The sequence below is a fragment of the Pseudophryne corroboree genome, chromosome 9 (assembly GCF_028390025.1).
Source record: "Pseudophryne corroboree isolate aPseCor3 chromosome 9, aPseCor3.hap2, whole genome shotgun sequence".
Taxonomy (NCBI): Eukaryota; Metazoa; Chordata; class Amphibia; order Anura; family Myobatrachidae; genus Pseudophryne; species Pseudophryne corroboree.
The window spans coordinates 250,780,065-250,799,666 of NC_086452.1; the positions used below are offsets into that span (position 1 = coordinate 250,780,065).

Here is a 19,602-nt window from a genome sequence, read left to right on the forward strand (position 1 = left end):
CCTGTGAATATGGAATGGAGTAAAAAAACAACTTACTGTAAATTGTCCAGCAGCTGTAGCAATGTATATCGTATACTGTTTTTCACTGGCAGTATTTAGATTCATCTGGTTTGTGTCCCCTTTACTCCGAAATTCTTCAAGAGCCAGCCTCACCGCAAGATATTTAGATAAATGATCAACCGTGGCATTGCCAGAAGTCTTTATGTACCTTTAACATGAAGACAGGAAAATATTAACAAAAATATTAACAAAATAATATTATTCATGCACAAACACATTACTTAACAGAATATGCACGGACACATAAGTACAATGACATTAAACAACACGTTACCACTGCAATGACCACACACTGAAGAAGGGTACACATTAGACGACATGCAAACGATACAATGTCGCTCACAATTTCCCTTAAACTCCCGGACACACAATAACGTGCGTACACACTGAACGATTTTACAAACAACCAAACGATATACATGAGTTATTCAGTACTACCAAATTGTTGGGTTTCAGCCTAATTTAAAATATTGTTCATCGTTGGTAGCAGTGCAATTTGCTCCTAGGCGTTAGCGACATTTTCGAAACCGAGTTGAATGTACAGACAGAGGACGTTGTTAGTGACCCGCTGGAGCACATATCGCTAGCGATATAGGGGGTAATTCCAAGTTGATCGCAGCAGGATTTTTGTGAACAGTTGGGCAAAACCATGTGCACTGCAGGGGGAGGCAGATTTAACATGTGCAGAGAGAGTTACATTTGGGTGTGGTGTGTTCAATCTGCGATCTAATTTGCAGTGTAAAAATAAAGCAGCCAGTATTTACCCTGCACAGAAACAATCTAACTCTTTCTGCACATGTTATATCTGCCTCCCCTGCAGTGCACATGGTTTTGCCCAACTGCTAAAAAAAAATCCTGTTGCGATCAACTTGGAATTACCCCCATAGTTCGTACACACTGAACAATTTTAAGAATTTGTTGTAACGAATGGTTGTAATCAGCAAATTAGTTTAAAATGTTGTCTACTGTGTACTCGGCTTTAGCCTCATGTCTGCTGTGAAATGTTGGCTAAGTAATTAATGGAATTTTTGGGTTGAGAATGTATTACAGTCACCCAAATATTTAACATAATAAATACTTTTGCAATTTTTATTACATAGCCTAACAGATTTTACAGAAAAGATTTACTTATTACCGGGTCTGAGCATTATCATCCTTCTCCATTAGTGTAGGATGGGGTCTGAAGACCAACTCTATTTCACTGGATCCATCCAGTATTGGATCCATTGTAACAGTCTCATTATTAGTGTCAAGTTCTAAACCAGAATCATCAGATGTCTTGGTCCTCTTGTTACTTGGCCCAGCTTCCTGGTTGCTATGTACAGAAGCATTACTGCAGTGGGAACTGTCTGCGTTATCCTCAGCACCACTCCCATTGTCCACCTGCTGTTTCTTACCTCTCTGTAGCCTGCAATGCAAAAAACATTTTCTCAGTCTTTTGGCAGTTTGCACCAAGCAGAGACAGTGTACAGAGAGAACTAAAATACCCTTTATTGGAGAGAAAGGCTGTTTGAGAAATCTTACACAAATAGCACTTCTTTTTGTATATTTATATTCCAATGCACAGTTATCGAGATTAAAGCGTGCATTATAAATCTGCTAAATTTATCATGAAATAACATTATAAAACAGAAGCATATAACTCTGAATGCTGCCTTATCTATGGGGACTATTTGAGAAGCATGTATTACATATACACTAGTTACAGCACTGATTTTGTGCCCATATCAATGTAAATATTCATATAATTTAACAAATATGCACATGATACATATAATTGTAAATTGAAATAGGTATATATTCTGTTCCTAATTTCTGCTATTTGCTGGGACTGGCATACAAACTTGCTCTCCAATCTCTATTTGTAGATTTCAAATACATATTGATGGGGAAATGTTTCCCCTAGATACATATTTTGCTACTATTAATGCAATATTTTGCTGCCAAAAAAGAGAAAATTCTAAAGTGGCTTACCATTATGTTCTTCTCCTGCGGTTTTGTTTATTTTCCAGAAGAAGAAACTGGTAAGCAGATTAGAATGTTCTCCTTTCCCTGTACACAGCACAAAACAGAAGATACCTATAGTAATTACCTATGCATTGAATCTAAAGTGGGATATATCCAAAACCCAAAAGTCAAATTTGGCTGGAATACAATTTGTGGTCATATTGTTTGAAAAGTGCTCATCTACATTGTATTTGAAAAAGCTATTATGACATGTAAAAGGGACTGCCAGCTTCAGGAACAATGCCTTCCCAGCTAATTTATCTAATTGTCCCTAAAAACCACCATGGCCCTAACTGTGCGGAGTTTGTATATTCTCCCCGTACTTGCATGGGTTTCCTCCGGGTACTCCGATTTCCTCCCACAATCCAAAAATATACTGGTAGGTTAATTGGCTTCCAACAAAAATTAACCCTAGCGTGAATGTGTGTGTGTACATGTGATAGGGAATAGAGATTGTAAGCTCCACTGAGGCAGGGACTGATGTGAATGGCCAAATATTCTCTGTAAAGCGCTGCGGAATGTGTGCGCGCTGTATAAATAACTGGTAGTAATAATAATAATAACAAAAATAGATCTGCTGTGTAGATATAACTGTATCCACTTGAAGAAAAATGACGTTTAGCTTCAATATATTTTGAGAATATCATATCTGAAATCTCAAATCTCTAAAAAAATGTTTTGCTCTTTAGTCTACGGTTTCTTATCTTCTTAATTAACTACTTGGTAGAAGGTAATGTTAATTTATTCCAAAATGGGGGTATTTTGAGGATTTACAGGTCGCTGCCTGGTTCTTCAGATACTCACATGAGACGGAGCAAAGGAAACACATGGGACGGCATACAATTATCTGCGATAGAGCCGCACTCGTAAACAGGCGGTTTTCCGTGTTTTTTTCCTACCCCTATCAAATTCCCTCATCTGAAAAACACCAGTTTTCAGGTTAAAATACATAGGTTCCTCGAACCTATTTATTTTAACAACACTTATCGTGTAAAAACTGGCCACTTAGCAGGGTTGGAAAAAAAACAAAAACGCTATTTTTGGCTTAAACAGTTTTTTCTTTTTTAGCTTTAAACCGATTTTTGGTTGCATGAACATTTTAATGAAATTTTTTTTACTCCTGTTTATTATAATGCTGCGAAACATTGCTATGTATTAGAAACCTTGATCAACCATGTTTTTATGCTTTCTAACATTAACAATCCAAAGTTATTAGGCTTTGATATGATTTTTCAATAAAACCAATTTTAAAACTAAATATAATTAAAATATGCAAAAGTACTTTTCAGAGAAACGCACAAACACAAAAAAAGGGAGTTAAGCATTAGCACTGGATATGTCACTGGCATTTAACATTTTGTGGTCGACTCATGTCGACCTGTTGATCTGTCGACCTAGAACATGTCGACCTAGAAACCCTGTCAATCTTCAAACCCTGTCGACCTAGTGACTGTCGACCTAAACATTGTCGACCTAGACACTGTCGATCTAATGAGCCACACCCGTGGCAGATATAACATGTGCAGAGAGAGTTAGATTTGGGTTGGGGTGGGGGGGGGGGGGGGTTCTCTCTGTGCAGGATAAATACTGGCTGCTTTACTTTTACACTGCAATTTAGATTTCAGTTTGATTACACCCAACCCAAATCTCTCTCTCTCTGCACGTTATATCTGCCTCCTCTGCAGTGCACATGGTTTTGCCCAACTGCTAACAAATTTGCTGCTACGATCAGGTCTGGTTACCTCCTATGTTCCTATGTCTTCTACATTTAAAATCTGAAAGACTTTTGCACTGACCTCTATTTCTTTTCCTGACAAGCACAAACATTTTCATTTCAATAAAATGTGTTACTGTATGTAAATGGTAGTGTTGGGAAAACACTTCAGAGTAGTTTTCTGAAGTATGTGTAAAAGTTTACTAATTATATAACTTTTAATAACTTACTTGCAATGTTATAACCATGCCAGGAACAATACCTTTAAATCGTTAGGATAATTCTATTCAAGAAATATTGCATGCAATATGTAGTAGAGTTTATTTTCATTAACAATTGATCCTCGATACAATTCACATATACTATAAAACAGTATCATCGGGCCATCTTGGAGTGCGGGCGTCCACTGCATGCGTCCACTGCTGTGAAAGTGAGCCTGGGGGGCTGTGTACACTGCACAGGAGATCCTGTGCTGGGCTGCTGGAGGGACTGAGCAGCTAGGGCTTAACTCAATACGGTGTCCCAGCTGTCCCCCCCCCCCCCCCCCCCTCTCCATTTACTACTGCCTGGCATTCCCTGGAGCCTATAAGGGGGAGGTGGATCAGAGCTGCTGGCACATCTGCTCCTCTGAGAAACAGCTCCTGAGTTACCCTGGATGTGTATATACAAGTGCCCAGGCACTTCCCTGCTGATTAAATAAAGTGCCATAGCTTAGCATTCCCTTTTTTACTGCAGGAACCACAGCAAACTTCACTTACATGTACCTGACTTGATTGAACAGATTGGAGCTCCCTCCTGTGGCGACTTCTTGAATTGCACCCTTTCCTCAGACTTTCTTATACTATAACGGGGAGCTTACAGAGTCCTCTCCCACTGCTGGCTCTGCTGTCCTGAAGTGGGGGTTCACTCAGCGCTACGACGTGGTGGCGGCTGCCTTCCCATGCCGGAATTGTTCCCTGCTCCTTGCTCCGGATAGACGGATCCGGCTTTCTGCAGCAACGACTCTCTACTTTTCACACCATGGTGTCTGAGATTTAAACTACAATGACCTGACCGGGCCACGTTGAGGGGAACACGTGATATGTCACATGTACGTCGATATTCAGCTCGATGATAATTCCTTCTGACAACGCCAAAAACCGTGCCTCATGCCGAGACGACGTTCCTCCAAGAAGTTGCCAAATACTCCAGCCAACTCATCCCACGCCAAGGCTTTTCGTTCACTTTTTCAGCCACCAGTATCCGATTCTACCTCGTCATCCCCTTTATCATCCTCCTTACTCTCCAGCACCATGGAAGACAACGCGGCTGCAGGACCCCCTGCTCTCCTTCCGCCGTCTACACCTATGGTAGAATCTTCGGATTTATCTGCCATTCACTCTAAATTGCGGTCCCTTCCCACCCGCCAGGACCTGCAGCAGGACCTCCTGTCCATGGAACAACGGATAAAGGATTCCATTCAGGCCCGTATTTCTTCCATTCAGTCAGATGTCACCCATGTCGCAGACAGAGTGGTAACGTTGGAAGATTGCTTTGAGAAGACGGACTCTAAAATATCTGATCTCCATGATCTCATCTCTCGCCAATCACGCTCTCTGATCACCATGGGCCACAGGCTCGATGATGTTGACAACAGGGGGCGCAGGAATAACTTGCGAGTACGGGGACTGCCTGAAGACGTCGCACCCCAAAACATTGAACCTGCTCTGACCAAAATATTCAATGAACTTTTGGGGGCAGACAGACTACCAGATGGTGTTTGACAGGGCACATCGGGCCTTGCGTCCTAGAGGGACCCCAACGGAGACACCACGCGATGTTATCTGAAGACTCCATTACTTTCAGGAAAAGGAAGAGATTCTTAAAGCAGCCAGACACGCACCGGACATCACTTTTGATGGTCATAGGATACACATTTTTCCGGACCTCTCGTGGTCTACCCTACAACAGAGGAGTCTTCTCCGTCCCCTCACAGATGAACTCAAAAACCGTAACATCAAATTTCGCTGGGGATTCCCCTTATCTATTCAAGCGACCTACAAAAGGAACCCTTTTTGTCTTGCAAGAATTTGAAGGTGTTGGGGATTTCTGCTCAGCCCTAGACATTCCTGCCCTGAATCTTCCTAATTGGCTGGACTCGTTTGAACTGTCTTCATCACCTCCGCCTCGTGCGGAACAGTGGCAAGAAGTCCGTAATTCTAGGAGGCGACGACGGGCTGACACATCCGGGGAATCTGAAGCCGTTGCGGCTGCTACGGTTACCGCTGGTGACACGGGATGACAATTGCAGGCTGGACTTCAAGTTACTTTCTCCATGGACACGTGAATACTTGACATACTTTATGTTTTGTTTTTTTTTAATGTGTCTTTCTACTGATGGTTAAATAATTCACTGTCCACGATTGTTCAGGTAACTGATTGCCTCAAATGGCTGCCTGAATGCTGCCTCTTCCTGCCAGGTCGTGTTTTTTGTTTGTGCTCTTTTGGTTTCTTGGTTTTTAGGTTATGTCACTTATATACTAGATCAACGCTACCCGTTATGCCATTTTGCCTTTCTGTGCATTACTTGATCTCGTAGTCTTCTGATTCAGTTTTCTTCTTTCTTCGAGCTGCTCTATATGCTGAAATTTTTTTGCTTGGATTTCAATGCTATTTAACTGCGATATGTCCCGGTTCCCCTCTGACCCCCCTTGCTCTGCTGTACATTTGTAGATCATGGGCCTTTTATGGTTTCCCATGACTAATGATGCGGAGTATTGCGGTTATACTAACAGCTGTTTTTTTTGTCTCTTATTTTCTATGTTACTTCCCCCTATCTTTCCTCTTGTGATTTCCTTCCTCCCCTCCCCCACTTGGATGAGGTATTATGGGTGGTTACTCTCTCAGCAAGGTAAATTGGTTGACACGGTGTTGTGGCAGCGTTGAGATTCCCTGGTAACCTGCCAATATGGCTAACTTGAAGTTGATATCATTTAATGTGAAAGGCCTTAACATCCCGGAAGAGGTCCCGGCTTCTACACTCCCTACATACCGATAAAGCGGACGTGGTGTTCCTCCAGGAGACACACTTTAAAAAAGGTGCCTCTCCGAAGCTTCACTAACGTCACTTCCCGCAGGGATATTATAATGATTTCTCAGGAGCTAAGGCTAAGGGGGTTGCAATTTTACTTGCCAAACATGTTAGATTGAGTGATGTGTTGGAGGTTCCTATTGGGGATGGGAGAGGCCTGCTGGTGAAAGCTACTATTGCCGGCCAAACTTTTACGTTTGTTAACCTTTATCTCGCTAATCAGGGTCAGCTCCGTTTTATGAGGGATGCTTTAGAGTTGATAGAGCAAACCTTGGAAGGGGTGTTGGTGGTAGGAGGGGACCTTAACTGGGCATTGGAGCCTCTTCTAGATACCTCAAATGGTGCTCCCAGATCTACTTTAAACAATATTAAACGCTTTAAATCAATTCTACATGACTTCCAACTCAAACATCTGGCGCCTGCTCCACCCCAAGGATAGAGACTACACGTTTTACTCCTACCCGCACAATTGTTATACCCGTATTGATTATCTCTGTGTAGACCATAAATCTCTTGATTCTCTTGTGGATGCCACAATAGGACAAATAGTTGGCTATGACCACGCCCCCATTACTCTTATCCTATCTTTACGCCACCCTCCCCCGCACCAATGGCGATGGCGCTTTAATGAGCAATTTCTCAGAGACTCAGACTGTCGGGCCCAAATAGAAAGTACTATTGATGATTATATTGCTCTTAATATGACCGACGAGGTCTCCCCAGTACACTCCTGCCCACATACTTCACTTCATAAATGCATGCCACCTTTCCTGCCATCTGATTACTTCTTCCTACTTCCACTACCAAAATGTTGCCTGTGCTGCTCCCTACCTCTGAAATTCTCTCCCTCAGAGACGCTACCCCTCTCCAAGACCCACTTCTTCATCAATGTCATCCAGCTCTCATCCTAACTCACTGCTTCTTGCTCCTTTCTCACTGTCTACACCATCTGTGTCATCCCTGTCTGTGTGCCCTTCTCCTTTAAAATGTAGGCTCTTACGAGCAGGACTCTCTTCCCTCGTGCTTCTCGTTCGCTTACTTTTACTATCATCTACTCCACGCGTTCTCAAACTCGGTCCTCAGGACCCCAAACAGTCAACATTTTCCAGGTGACCCAGCAGGTGCACAGGTGAATTTATTACTCACGGACACATTTTAAAAGGTGGAGCTAATTATTACACTTGTGATTCTGTGAGGACACCTGCAAAACATGCACCGTGTGGGGTCCTAAGGCCCGAGTTTGAGAACCTGTGATCTACTCCATACTCCTTAGTACAGCACCTAACCCTTGGTTTCTGCCACCCTGCTGTTTATTTGGGTGGTATGATCTCTGATGCAGCAATGTTTATAAACCATGTACTTGGCCTACATTGTATTGCACTGCAAGTCATGGTATTCTTATTTTGATCAATTGTTTATGTAAATTATATGATGCTGCAGAACCATTTTGGTGCCATGTAAGTAAAGGATAATAATAATAATAATAATAATATATTAACAACAACAACAACCACCACCACCGGAAGTTTCAATGTGATGTGAGGAGGTATATACTGAAATAAAAATAAGAATTTACTCACCGGTAAATCTATTTCTCGTAGTCCGTAGTGGATGCTGGGGACTCCGTAAGGACCATGGGGAATAGACAGCTCCGCAGGAGACTGGGCACATCTAAAGAAAGATTTAGGACTATCTGGTGTGCACTGGCTCCTCCCCCTATGACCCTCCTCCAAGCCTCAGTTAGGAACTGTGCCCGGAAGAGCTGACACAATAAGGAAGGATTTTTGAATCCCGGGTAAGACTCATACCAGCCACACCAATCACACCATATAACACGTGATAGGAACCCCGGTTAACAGTATGATAACAACTGGAGCCTCTGAAGAGATGGCTCACAACAAAACCCGATTTTTGTAACAATAACTATGTACAGGTATTGCAGACAATCCGCACTTGGGATGGGCGCCCAGCATCCACTACGGACTACGAGAAATAGAATTACCGGTGAGTAAATTCTTATTTTCTCTGACGTCCTAGTGGATGCTGGGGACTCCGTAAGGACCATGGGGATTATACCAAAGCTCCCAAACGGGCGGGAGAGTGCGGATGACTCTGCAGCACCGAATGAGAGAATTCCAGGTCCTCCTCAGCCAGGGTATCAAATTTGTAGAATTTTGCAAACGTGTTTGCCCCCGACCAAGTAGCTGCTCGGCAAAGTTGTAAAGCCGAGACCCCTCGGGCAGCCGCCCAAGATGAGCCCACCTTCCGTGTGGAATGGGCTTTTACAGATTTAGGCTGCGGTAAGCCTACCGCAGAATGCGCCAGCTGAATAGTGCTACAAATCCAGCGCGCAATAGACTGCTTAGAAGCAGGAGCACCCAGCTTGGTGGGTGCATACAGGATAAACAGCGAGTCAGTCTTTCTGACTCCAGCCGTCCTGGAAATATAAATTTTTAGGGCCCTGACTACGTCCAGCAACTTGGAATCCTCCAAGTCCCTAGTAGCCGCAGGCACCACAATAGGTTGGTTCAAGTGAAAAGCTGAGACCACCTTTGGGAGAAACTGAGGACGAGTCCTCAATTCTGCCCTATCCATATGGAAAATCAGATAAGGGCTTTTACAAGACAAAGCCGCCAATTCTGAAAACCCGCCTGGCCGACGCCAAGGCCAACAGCATGACCACTTTCCACGTGAGATATTTTAAATCCACAGTCTTAAGTGGTTCGAACCAATGTGATTTCAGGTATGCCAAAACCACATTGAGATCCCAAGGTGCCACTGGGGGCACAAAAGGAGGCTGAATATGCAGAACTCCTTTGACAAAAGTCTGAACTTAGGGCAGAGCCGAAATCTGGACCTTTATGGACCCCAATTTGAGGCCCAACGTCACCCCTGCTTGCAGGAAGTGCAGGAATCGACCCAGTTGAAATTCCTCCGTCGGGGCTTTCATGGCCTCACACCAAGCAACATATTTTCGCCAAATGCGGTGATAATGTTTTGCGGTGACATCCTTCCAGGCTTTGATCAGGGTAGGGATGACTTCCTCTGGAATACCCTTTTCCTTCAGGATCCGGTGTTCAACTGCCATGCCGTCAAACGCAGCCGCGGTAAGTCTTGGAACAGACAGGGTCCCTGCTGCAGCAGGTCTTGTCTGAGCGGCAGAGGCCAAGGGTCCTCTGTAAGCATCTCTTGAAGTTCCGGGTACCAAGCTCTTCTTGGCCAATCCGGAACCACGAGTATGGTTTTCACTCCTCGCCTTCTTATTATTCTCAGTACCTTGGGTATGAGAGGTAGAGGAGGAAACACATAAACCGACTGGTACACCCATGGTGTCACTAGAGCGTCCACCGCTATCGCCTGAGGGTCTCTTGACCGGGCGCAATATCTTTTCAACTTCTTGTTGAGGCGGGACGCCATCATGTCTACCTGTGGTTTTTCCAACCGGTTGACCAGCATTTGGAAAACTTCTGGATGAAGTCCCCATTCTCCCGGGTGGAGGTCGTGCCTGCTGAGGAAGTCTGCTTCCCAGTTGTCCACTCCCGGAATGAACACTGCCGTCAGTGCTAACACATGATTCTCTGCCCATCTGAGAATCCTTGTGGCTTCTGCCATCGCCATCCTGCTTCTCGTGCCGCCCTGTCTGTTTACATGGGCGACCGCCGTGATGTTGTCTGACTGGATCAGTACCGGCTGGTTTTGAAGCAGGGGTCTTGCCTGGCTTAGGGCATTGTAAATGGCCCTTAGCTCCAGGATATTTATGTGAAGAGAAATCTCCTGATTTGACCACAGTCCCTGGAAATTTCTTCCCTTTGTGACTGCCCCCCCAGCCACGAAGGCTGGCATCCGTGGTCACCAGGACCCAGTCCTGTATTCCGAATCTGCGGCCCTCTAGTAGATGAGCCCTCTGCAGCCACCACAGCAGCAACACCCTGGTTCTGGCCGATAGGGTTATCCGCTGTTGCATCTGGAGATGGGACCCGGACCATTTGTCCAACAGGTCCCACTGGAACGTCCTTGCGTGGAACCTTCCGAATGGAATTGCTTCGTACGAAGCTACCATTTTTCCCAGGACTCGTGTGCATTGATGTACCGACACTTATCCTGGTTTTAGGATGTCTCTGACCAGAGATGACAATTCCTCTGCTTTTTCCAGTGGAAGAAACACTCTTTTCTGGTCTGTGTCCAGAATCATTCCCAGGAACAGAAGACGTGTCGTCGGGACCAGCTGTGACTTTGGAATGCTTAGAATCCAGCCGTGCTGTTGTAGCACTTCCTGAGAAAGTGCCACCCCCCCTATCAACTGTTCTTTGGACCTCGCCTTTATCAGGAGATCGTCCAAGTACGGGATAATTAAAACTCCCTTCTTGCGAAGGAGTATCATCATTTCGGCCATTACCTTGGTAAAGACCCTCGGTGCCGTGGATAACCCAAACGGCAGCGTCTGGAACTGATAGTGACAGTCCTGTACCACAAATCTGAGGTACTCCTGGTGCGGAGGGTAAATGGGGACATGCAGGTACGCATCCTTGATGTCCAGGGATACCATGTAATCCCCCTCCTCCAGGCTCGCAATAACCGCCCTGAGGGATTCCATCTTGAACTTGAACCTTTTGATATAAGTGTTCAAGGCTTTTAAATTTAAGATGGGTCTCACCGAACCGTCCGGTTTCGGTACCACAAACATTGTGGAGTAGTAACCCTTTCCTTGTTGAAGGAAGGGTACCCTGACGATCGCTTTCTGTGAATACAGTTTTTGAATAGTCACCAACACTGCCTCCCTGGCAGAAGGAGTTGTCGGCAAGGCAGATTTTAGGAAACGGCGGGGGGGAGACGTCTCGAATTCCAGCCTGTACCCCTGAGATACTACTTGAAGGACCCAGGGATCCACTTGTGAGAGAGCCCACTGTGTGCTGAAAAACCTGAGACGCGCCCCCACCGTTCCCGATTCCGCCTGAGCAGCCCCAGCGTCATGCTGTGGACTTACCGGACGCAGGGGAGGACTTCTGCTCCTGGGAACTAGCTGTGCGCTGCAGCTTTTTCCCCCTTCCTCTGCCCCTCGGCAGAAAGGATGAGCCTCTAGCCCGCTTATTTTTCTGGGGCCGAAAGGATTGTACCTGATAATACGGTGCTTTCTTTTGCTGTGGGGTAGCCTGTGGCAAAAAAGTCGATTTCCCAGCAGTAGCTGTGGAAACGAGGTCTGAAAGACCTTCCCCAAAAAGTTCCACCCCTTTATAGGGTAAAACTTCCATGTGCCGCTTGGAGTCGGCATCACCTGACCATTGCCTAGTCCATAACCCCCGTCTGGCGGCAATGGACATAGCGCTTATTTTTGATGCCAGCCGGCAAATATCCCTCTGTGCATCACGCATGTATAAGACCGCGTCTTTAATATGGTCAATCGTTAGCAAAATATTGTCCCTATCCATGGTATCAATGTTTTCCGACAGGGAGTCGGACCATGCAGCAGCAGCACTGCACATCCAAGCTGATGCAATAGCGGGTCTCAATATAATGCCCGTGTGTGTGTGTGTGTATATAGCTTTTAGGGTACTTTCCTGCTTTCTATCAGCAGGTTCTTTTAGGGCGCTGTATCCGGAGACGGTAGTGCCACCTTCTTTGATAAGCGTGTCAGCGCTTTATCTACCCTAGGGGGTGTTTCCCAGCGTGACCTATCCTCTGGCGGGAAAGGGTACGCAGCCATTAACCGTTTAGAAATGATCAATTTCTTATCTGGGGAAGACCACGCTTCCTCACACACCTCATTTAATTCGTCAGATGCAGGAAAAACTACTGGTAGTTTTTTCTCACCAAACAATACCCTTTTTTGTGGTACCTGGGGTATCATCAGAAATGTGTAATACATTTTTCATAGCCTCAATCATATAACGGGTGGATCTATTGGAGGGTACACTCGTCTCATCATCGTCGACACTGGAGTCGGTATCCGTGTCGACATCTGTATCTGTCATCTGAGGTAGCGGGCGTTTTATAGCCCCTGATGACATTTGAGACGCTTGGACAGGCACAAGCTGAGTAGCCGGCTGTCCTATGTCGTCAAACCTTTTATGTAAGGAGCTGACACTGTCACGTAATTCCTTCCATAAGTCCATCCACACTGGTGTCGACCCCGCAGGGGGTGACATCACAGTCACAGGCATTTGCTCCGCCTCCATATCATTATCCTCATCATACATGTCGACACAGCAGTACCGACACACAGCAGACACACAGGGAATGCTCTTACAGAGGACAGGACCCCACAAAGCCCTTTGGGGAGACAGAGGGAGAGTATGCCAGCACACACCAGGGCGCTATATAACACAGGGATATCACTATACAGAGTGTTTTCCCCTATAGCTGCCTATATATTATATATATACTGCGCCTAAATTGTGCCCCCCCCCCCTCTCTTTTTTACCCTTTCTGTAGTGCAGGACTGCAGGGGAGAGCCAGGGAGCTTCCTTCCAGCGAAGCGGTGAGGGAATAATGGCGCCAGTGTGCTGAGGGAGTTGGCTCCGCCCCTTTTTCGGCTGGCTTTCTCCCGCTATTTTATCGTTTCTGGCAGGGGTTAATATACACCTATATAGCCTCTGGGGCTTTATATGGTGTTAGTTTTGCCAGCCAAGGTGTTATTATTATTGCTGCTCAGGGCGCCCCCCCCCAGCGCCCTGCACCCATCAGTGACCGCAGTGTGTGGTGTGCATGAGGAGCAATGGCGCACAGCTGCAGTGCTGTGCGCTACCTTGGAGAAGACAGAAGTCTTCAGCCGCCGATTTTCCAGATCACCTTCTTGTTTCTAGCTCTGTAAGGGGGACGGCGGCGCGGCTCCGGGAACGGACGACGAGGTCGGGTCCTGTGTTCGATCCCTCTGGAGCTAATGGTGTCCAGTAGCCTAAGAAGCCCAAGCTACCACCACTTAGGTAGGTTCGCTTCTTCTCCCCTTAGTCCCTCGTTGCAGTGAGCCTGTTGCCAGCAGGTCTCACTGAAAATAAAAAACCTAAACTATACTTTCTTCTAGGAGCTCAGGAGAGCCCCTAGTGTGCATCCAGCTCAGCCGGGCACAGAAATCTAACTGAGGCTTGGAGGAGGGTCATAGGGGGAGGAGCCAGTGCACACCAGATAGTCCTAAATCTTTCTTTAGATGTGCCCAGTCTCCTGCGGAGCCGTCTATTCCCCATGGTCCTTACGGAGTCCCCAGCATCCACTAGGACGTCAGAGAAAGTACATTAATCTGGTATGCAGTCATCATGTCAACAGTTATGTGCAGACTGTCAACATGTTCAAAATGTCGACATTTGAAAGGTCAACATTCTGCCAAATACCATTAACCTCCAAGAGGGAAGGGTTAAGATTAGAAGTTAAGGCACGGATGAGGGTCATTACCACTCGCCAAAAAAACATCATTACCGGTTTATTGGACCCAGAACACACTGCCAGAGCCACGCTAGCAGGTAAGCGATAGCTGCAGCACCAAGACTGATTTTCAACGTAGATGTGATGAATGTCTATATTGTCAACATGATAAATGTTGATATAGTCAAATGTCAACATGCTAAGCATGTCAACACTCATCAACACAATGTTGATAATACACTGAACCCCATTAATCATATGCGCTAAGTGAACGCTCAGTACCAATTAACAGCAATGAAAAAAAATAAGATTTTACTCACCGGTAAATCTATTTCTCGTAGTCCGTAGTGGATGCTGGGAACTCCGAAAGGACCATGGGGAATAGCGGCTCCGCAGGAGTCTGGGCACAACTAAAAGAAAGCTTTTAGACTACCTGGTGTGCACTGGCTCCTCCCACTATGACCCTCCTCCAAGCCTCAGTTAGGATACTGTGCCCGGAAGAGCTGACACAATAAGGAAGGATTTTGAATCCCGGGTAAGATTCATACCAGCCACACCAATCACACCGTATAACTCGTGATACAATACCCAGTTAACAGTATGAAACATAACTGAGCCTCTCAACAGATGGCTCAACAATAACCCTTTAGTGAACAATAACTATGTACAAGTATTGCAGACAATCCGCACTTGGGACGGGCGCCCAGCATCCACTACGGACTACGAGAAATAGATTTACCGGTGAGTAAAATCTTATTTTCTCTAACGTCCTAGTGGATGCTGGGAACTCCGAAAGGACCATGGGGATTATACCAAAGCTCCCAAACGGGCGGGAGAGTGCGGATGACTCTGCAGCACCGAATGAGAGAACTCAAGGTCCTCCTCAGACAGGGTATCAAATTTGTAGAATTTTGCAAATGTGTTTGCCCCTGACCAAGTAGCAGCTCGGCAAAGTTGTAAAGCCGAGACCCCTCGGGCAGCCGCCCAAGATGAGCCCACCTTCCTTGTAGAATGGGCTTTAACCGATTTAGGATGCGGCAGTCCAGCCGCAGAATGCGCCAGCTGAATTGTGCTACAAATCCAGCGAGCAATAGTCTGCTTAGAAGCAGGAGCACCCAGTTTGTTGGGTGCATACAGGATAAATAGCGAGTCAGTTTTCCTGACTCCAGCCGTCCTGGAAACATAAATTTTCAAGGCCCTGACTACGTCCAGCAACTTGGAGTCCTCCAAGTCGCTAGTAGCCGCAGGCACTACAATAGGTTGGTTCAAGTGAAAAGCTGATACCACCTTAGGGAGAAACTGGGGACGAGTCCTCAATTCTGCCCTATCCATATGGAAAATCAGATAAGGGCTTTTAAATGACAAAGCCGCCAATTCTGATACACGCCTGGCCGAAGCCAAGGCCAATAACATGACCACTTTCCACGTGAGATATTTCAGATCCACGGTCTTTAGTGGCTCAAACCAATGTGATTTTAGGAAATTCAACACCACGTTGAGATCCCAGGGTGCCACTGGAGGCACAAAAGGGGGCTGAATATGCAGCACTCCTTTTACAAATGTCTGAACTTCAGGCAGTGAAGCTAGTTCTTTTTGGAAGAAAAATCGACAGAGCCGATATCTGTACCTTAATGGAGCCTAATTTCAGGCCCATAGTCACTCCTGCCTGTAGGAAGTGCAGAAATCGACCCAGCTGAAATTCCTCTGTTGGGGGATTATTGGCCTCACACCAAGCAACATATTTCCGCCATATGCGGTGATAATGTTTTACAGTTACATCTTTCCTGGCTTTAATCAGCGTAGGAATGACATCCTCCGGAATGCCCTTTTCCTTTAGGATCCAGCGTTCAACCGCCATGCCGTCAAACGCAGCCGCGGTAAGTCTTGGAACAGACAGGGCCCCTGCTGCAGCAGGTCCTGTCTGAGCGGCAGAGGCCATGGGTCCTCTGAGATCATCTCTTGAAGTTCCGGGTACCACGCTCTTCTTGGCCAATCCGGAACCACGAGTATTGTCCTTACTCCTCGTTTTCTTATTATTCTCAATACCTTTGGTATGAGAGGCAGAGGAGGGAACACATAAACTGACTGTTACACCCACGGTGTCACTAGAGCGTCCACCGCTATCGCCTGAGGGTCCCTTGACCTGGCGCAATATCCCTCTAGTTTTTTGTTTAGGCGGGACGCCATCATGTCCACCTGTGGCCGTTCCCAACGATTTACAATCAGTGTGAAGACTTCTGGATGAAGTCCCCACTCTCCCGGGTGGAGGTCGTGTCTGCTGAGGAAGTCTGCTACCCAGTTGTCCACTCCCGGAATGAACACTGCTGACAGTGCTACCACGTGATTTTCCGCCCATCGGAGAATCCTTGTGGCTTCTGCCATTGCCGTCCTGCTCCTTGTGCCGCCCTGTCGGTTTACATGGGCGACCGCCGTGATGTTGTCTGACTGGATCAGTACCGGCTGGTTTTGAAGCAGGGGTTTTGCCTGACTTAGGGCATTGTAAATGGCCCTTAGTTCCAGAATATTTATGTGTAGGGAAGTCTCCTGACTCGACCATAGTCCTTGGAAGTTTCTTCCCTGTGTGACTGCCCCCCAGCCTCGAAGGCTGGCATCCGTTGTCACCAGGACCCAGTCCTGTATGCCGAATCTGCGGCCCTCTAGAAGATGAGCACTCTGCAGCCACCACAGCAGAGACACCCTGGTTCTTGGAGACAGGGTTATTAGCCGATGCATCTGAAGATGCGATCCGGACCATTGGTCCAACAGGTCCCACTGAAAGATTCTGGCATGGAACCTTCCGAAAGGGATTGCTTCGTAAGAAGCCACCATCTTTCCCAGGACTCGCGTGCAGTGATGCACCGACACCTGTTTTGGTTTCAGGAGGTCTCTGACTAGAGATGACAGCTCCGTGGCTTTCTCCTCCGGGAGAAACACTTTTTTCTGGACTGTGTCCAGAATCATTCCCAGAAACAGTAGACGTGTCGTCGGGACCAGCTGTGACTTTGGAATATTCAGAATCCAACCGTGCTGGTGTAGCACCTCCTGAGATAGTGCTACTCCTACCAACAACTGCTCCCTGGATCTCGCCTTTATTAGGAGATCGTCCAAGTACGGGATAATTAAAACTCCCTTTTTTCGAAGGAGTATCATCATTTCCGCCATTACCTTGGTAAACACCCTCGGTGCCGTGGACAGTCCAAACGGCAACGTCTGGAATTGGTAATGGCAATTCTGTACCGCAAATCTGAGGTACTCCTGGTGAGGATGATAAATGGGGACATGCAGGTAAGCATCCTTGATGTCCAGGGATACCATGTAATCCCCCTCGTCCAGGCTTGCAATAACCGCCCTGAGCGATTCCATCTTGAACTTGAATTTTTTTATGTATGTGTTCAAGGATTTCAAATTTAAAATGGGTCTCACCGAACCATCCGGTTTCGGTATCACAAACAGTGTGGAATAGTAACCCCGTCCTTGTTGAAGTAGGGGCACCTTGACTATCACCTGCTGGGAGTATAGCTTGTGAATTGCCTCTAGCAGAGCCTCCCTGCTCGAGGGAGTTGTTGGCAAGGCCGATTTGAGGAAACGGCGGGGGGGAGACGCCTCGAATTCCAGCTTGTTCCCCTGAGATACTACTTGAAAGATCCAGGGATCCACCCGTGAGCGAGCCCACTGATCGCTGAAATTTTTGAGGCGGCCCCCCACCGTACCTGGCTCCGCCTGTGGAGCCCCACCGTCATGCGGCGGACTTGGAAGAAGCTCCTGGGAACCAGCTGTTTGTTGCAGCCTTTTCCCCCTACCTCTGCCTCTGGACAGAAAGGACCCGCCTTTCCCTCGCCTGTTTTTCTGGGTCCGAAAGGACTGTACCTGATAAAACTGCGCTTTTTTAGGCTGTGAGGGGACATGGGGTAAAAATGCTGACTTCCCAGCTGTTGCTGTGGAAACGAGGTCCGAGAGACCATCCCCGAATAACTCCTCACCCTTATAAGGCAAAACTTCCATGTGCCTTTTGGAATCTGCATCCCCTGTCCACTGCCGAGTCCATAAGCCTCTTCTAGCAGAAATGGACAATGCACTTATTTTAGATGCCAGCCGGCAGATCTCCCGCTGTGCATCTCTCATGTATAAGACTGAGTCTTTTATATGCTCTATGGTTAGCAGAATAGTGTCCCTGTCTAGGGTGTCAATATTTTCTGACAGGGAATCTGACCATGCAGCGGCAGCACTGCACATCCATGCTGACGCAATAGCTGGTCTAAGTATAATGCCTGTGTGTGTATATATAGACTTCAGGATCGCCTCCTGCTTTCTATCCGCAGGCTCCTTCAGGGCGGCCGTATCCGGAGACGGAAGTGCCACCTTTTTAGACAAACGTGTGAGCGCTTTATCCACCCTAGGAGGTGTTTCCCAACGTGCCCTATCCTCTGGCGGGAAAGGGAACGCCATTAGTAATTTTTTTGAGATTATCAATCTTTTATCAGGGAAAGCCCACGCTTCTTCACACACTTCATTTAATTCTTCAGATGGGGGAAAAACTACAGGTAGTTTTTTCTCCCCAAACATAATACCCTTTTTAGTGGTACCTGGGTTTATATCTGAAATGTGTAAAACCACTTTCATTGCCTCAATCATGCAACGAATGGCCTTAGTGGACATTAGATTAGACTCATAGTCGTCGACACTGGTATCAGTATCCGTGTCGACATCTGCGTCTGCCATCTGAGGTAGCGGGCGTTTTAGAGCCCCTGATGGCCTTTGAGACACCTGGGCAGGCACAAGCTGAGAAGCTGGCTGTCCCGCATTTGGCATGTCGTCAAATTTTTTGTGTAAGGAGTCGACACTTGCACGTAATTCCATCCATAAAACCATCCACTCAGGTGTCTGCCCCGCAGGGGATGACATCACTTCTAAAGGCATCTGCTCCGCCTCCACATAATTTTCCTCCTCAAACATGTCGACACAGCCGTACCGACACACCGCACACACACCGGGAATGCTCTAACAGAGGACAGGACCCCACAGAAGCCCTTTGGGGAGACAGAGAGAGAGTATGCCAGCACACACCAGAGCGCTATATAATGCAAGGACTAACTGAATTATGTCCCCTATAGCTGCTATAATATTTACTGCGCCTAAATTTAGTGCCCCCCCCCTCTCTTTTTTACCCTTTTCTGTAGTGTAGACTGCAGGGGAGAGCCAGGGAGCTTCCTTCCAGCGGAACGGTGAGGGAAAAATGGCGCCAGTGTGCTGAGAGAGATAGCTCCGCCCCTTTTTCGCGGACTATTCTCCCGCTTTTTTAAGGATTCTGGCAGTGGTAATTATCACATATATAGCCTCTGGGGCTATATATTGTGATTGTTTTGCCAGCCAAGGTGTTTTTATTGCTGCTCAGGGCGCC

At 46.7% G+C, this 19,602-nt stretch overlaps 1 protein-coding gene across 4 annotated transcripts in view; it reads right to left on the reverse strand.

Moving 5' to 3' along the window:
- Nucleotides 1-19,602, reverse strand: part of RNF2 (ring finger protein 2) — a 128,613-nt gene that overhangs the window by 47,946 nt on the left and 61,065 nt on the right. For all 4 annotated transcript variants that reach the window (XM_063940203.1, XM_063940202.1, XM_063940201.1 and 1 more), the window contains exons 5-6: nucleotides 1,196-1,468; nucleotides 37-208 (exon numbers count right to left, since the gene is read on the reverse strand). In XM_063940203.1, coding sequence (XP_063796273.1) covers nucleotides 37-208; nucleotides 1,196-1,468 — 445 coding nt within the window. The remainder of the gene's footprint in view (nucleotides 1-36; nucleotides 209-1,195; nucleotides 1,469-19,602) is intronic.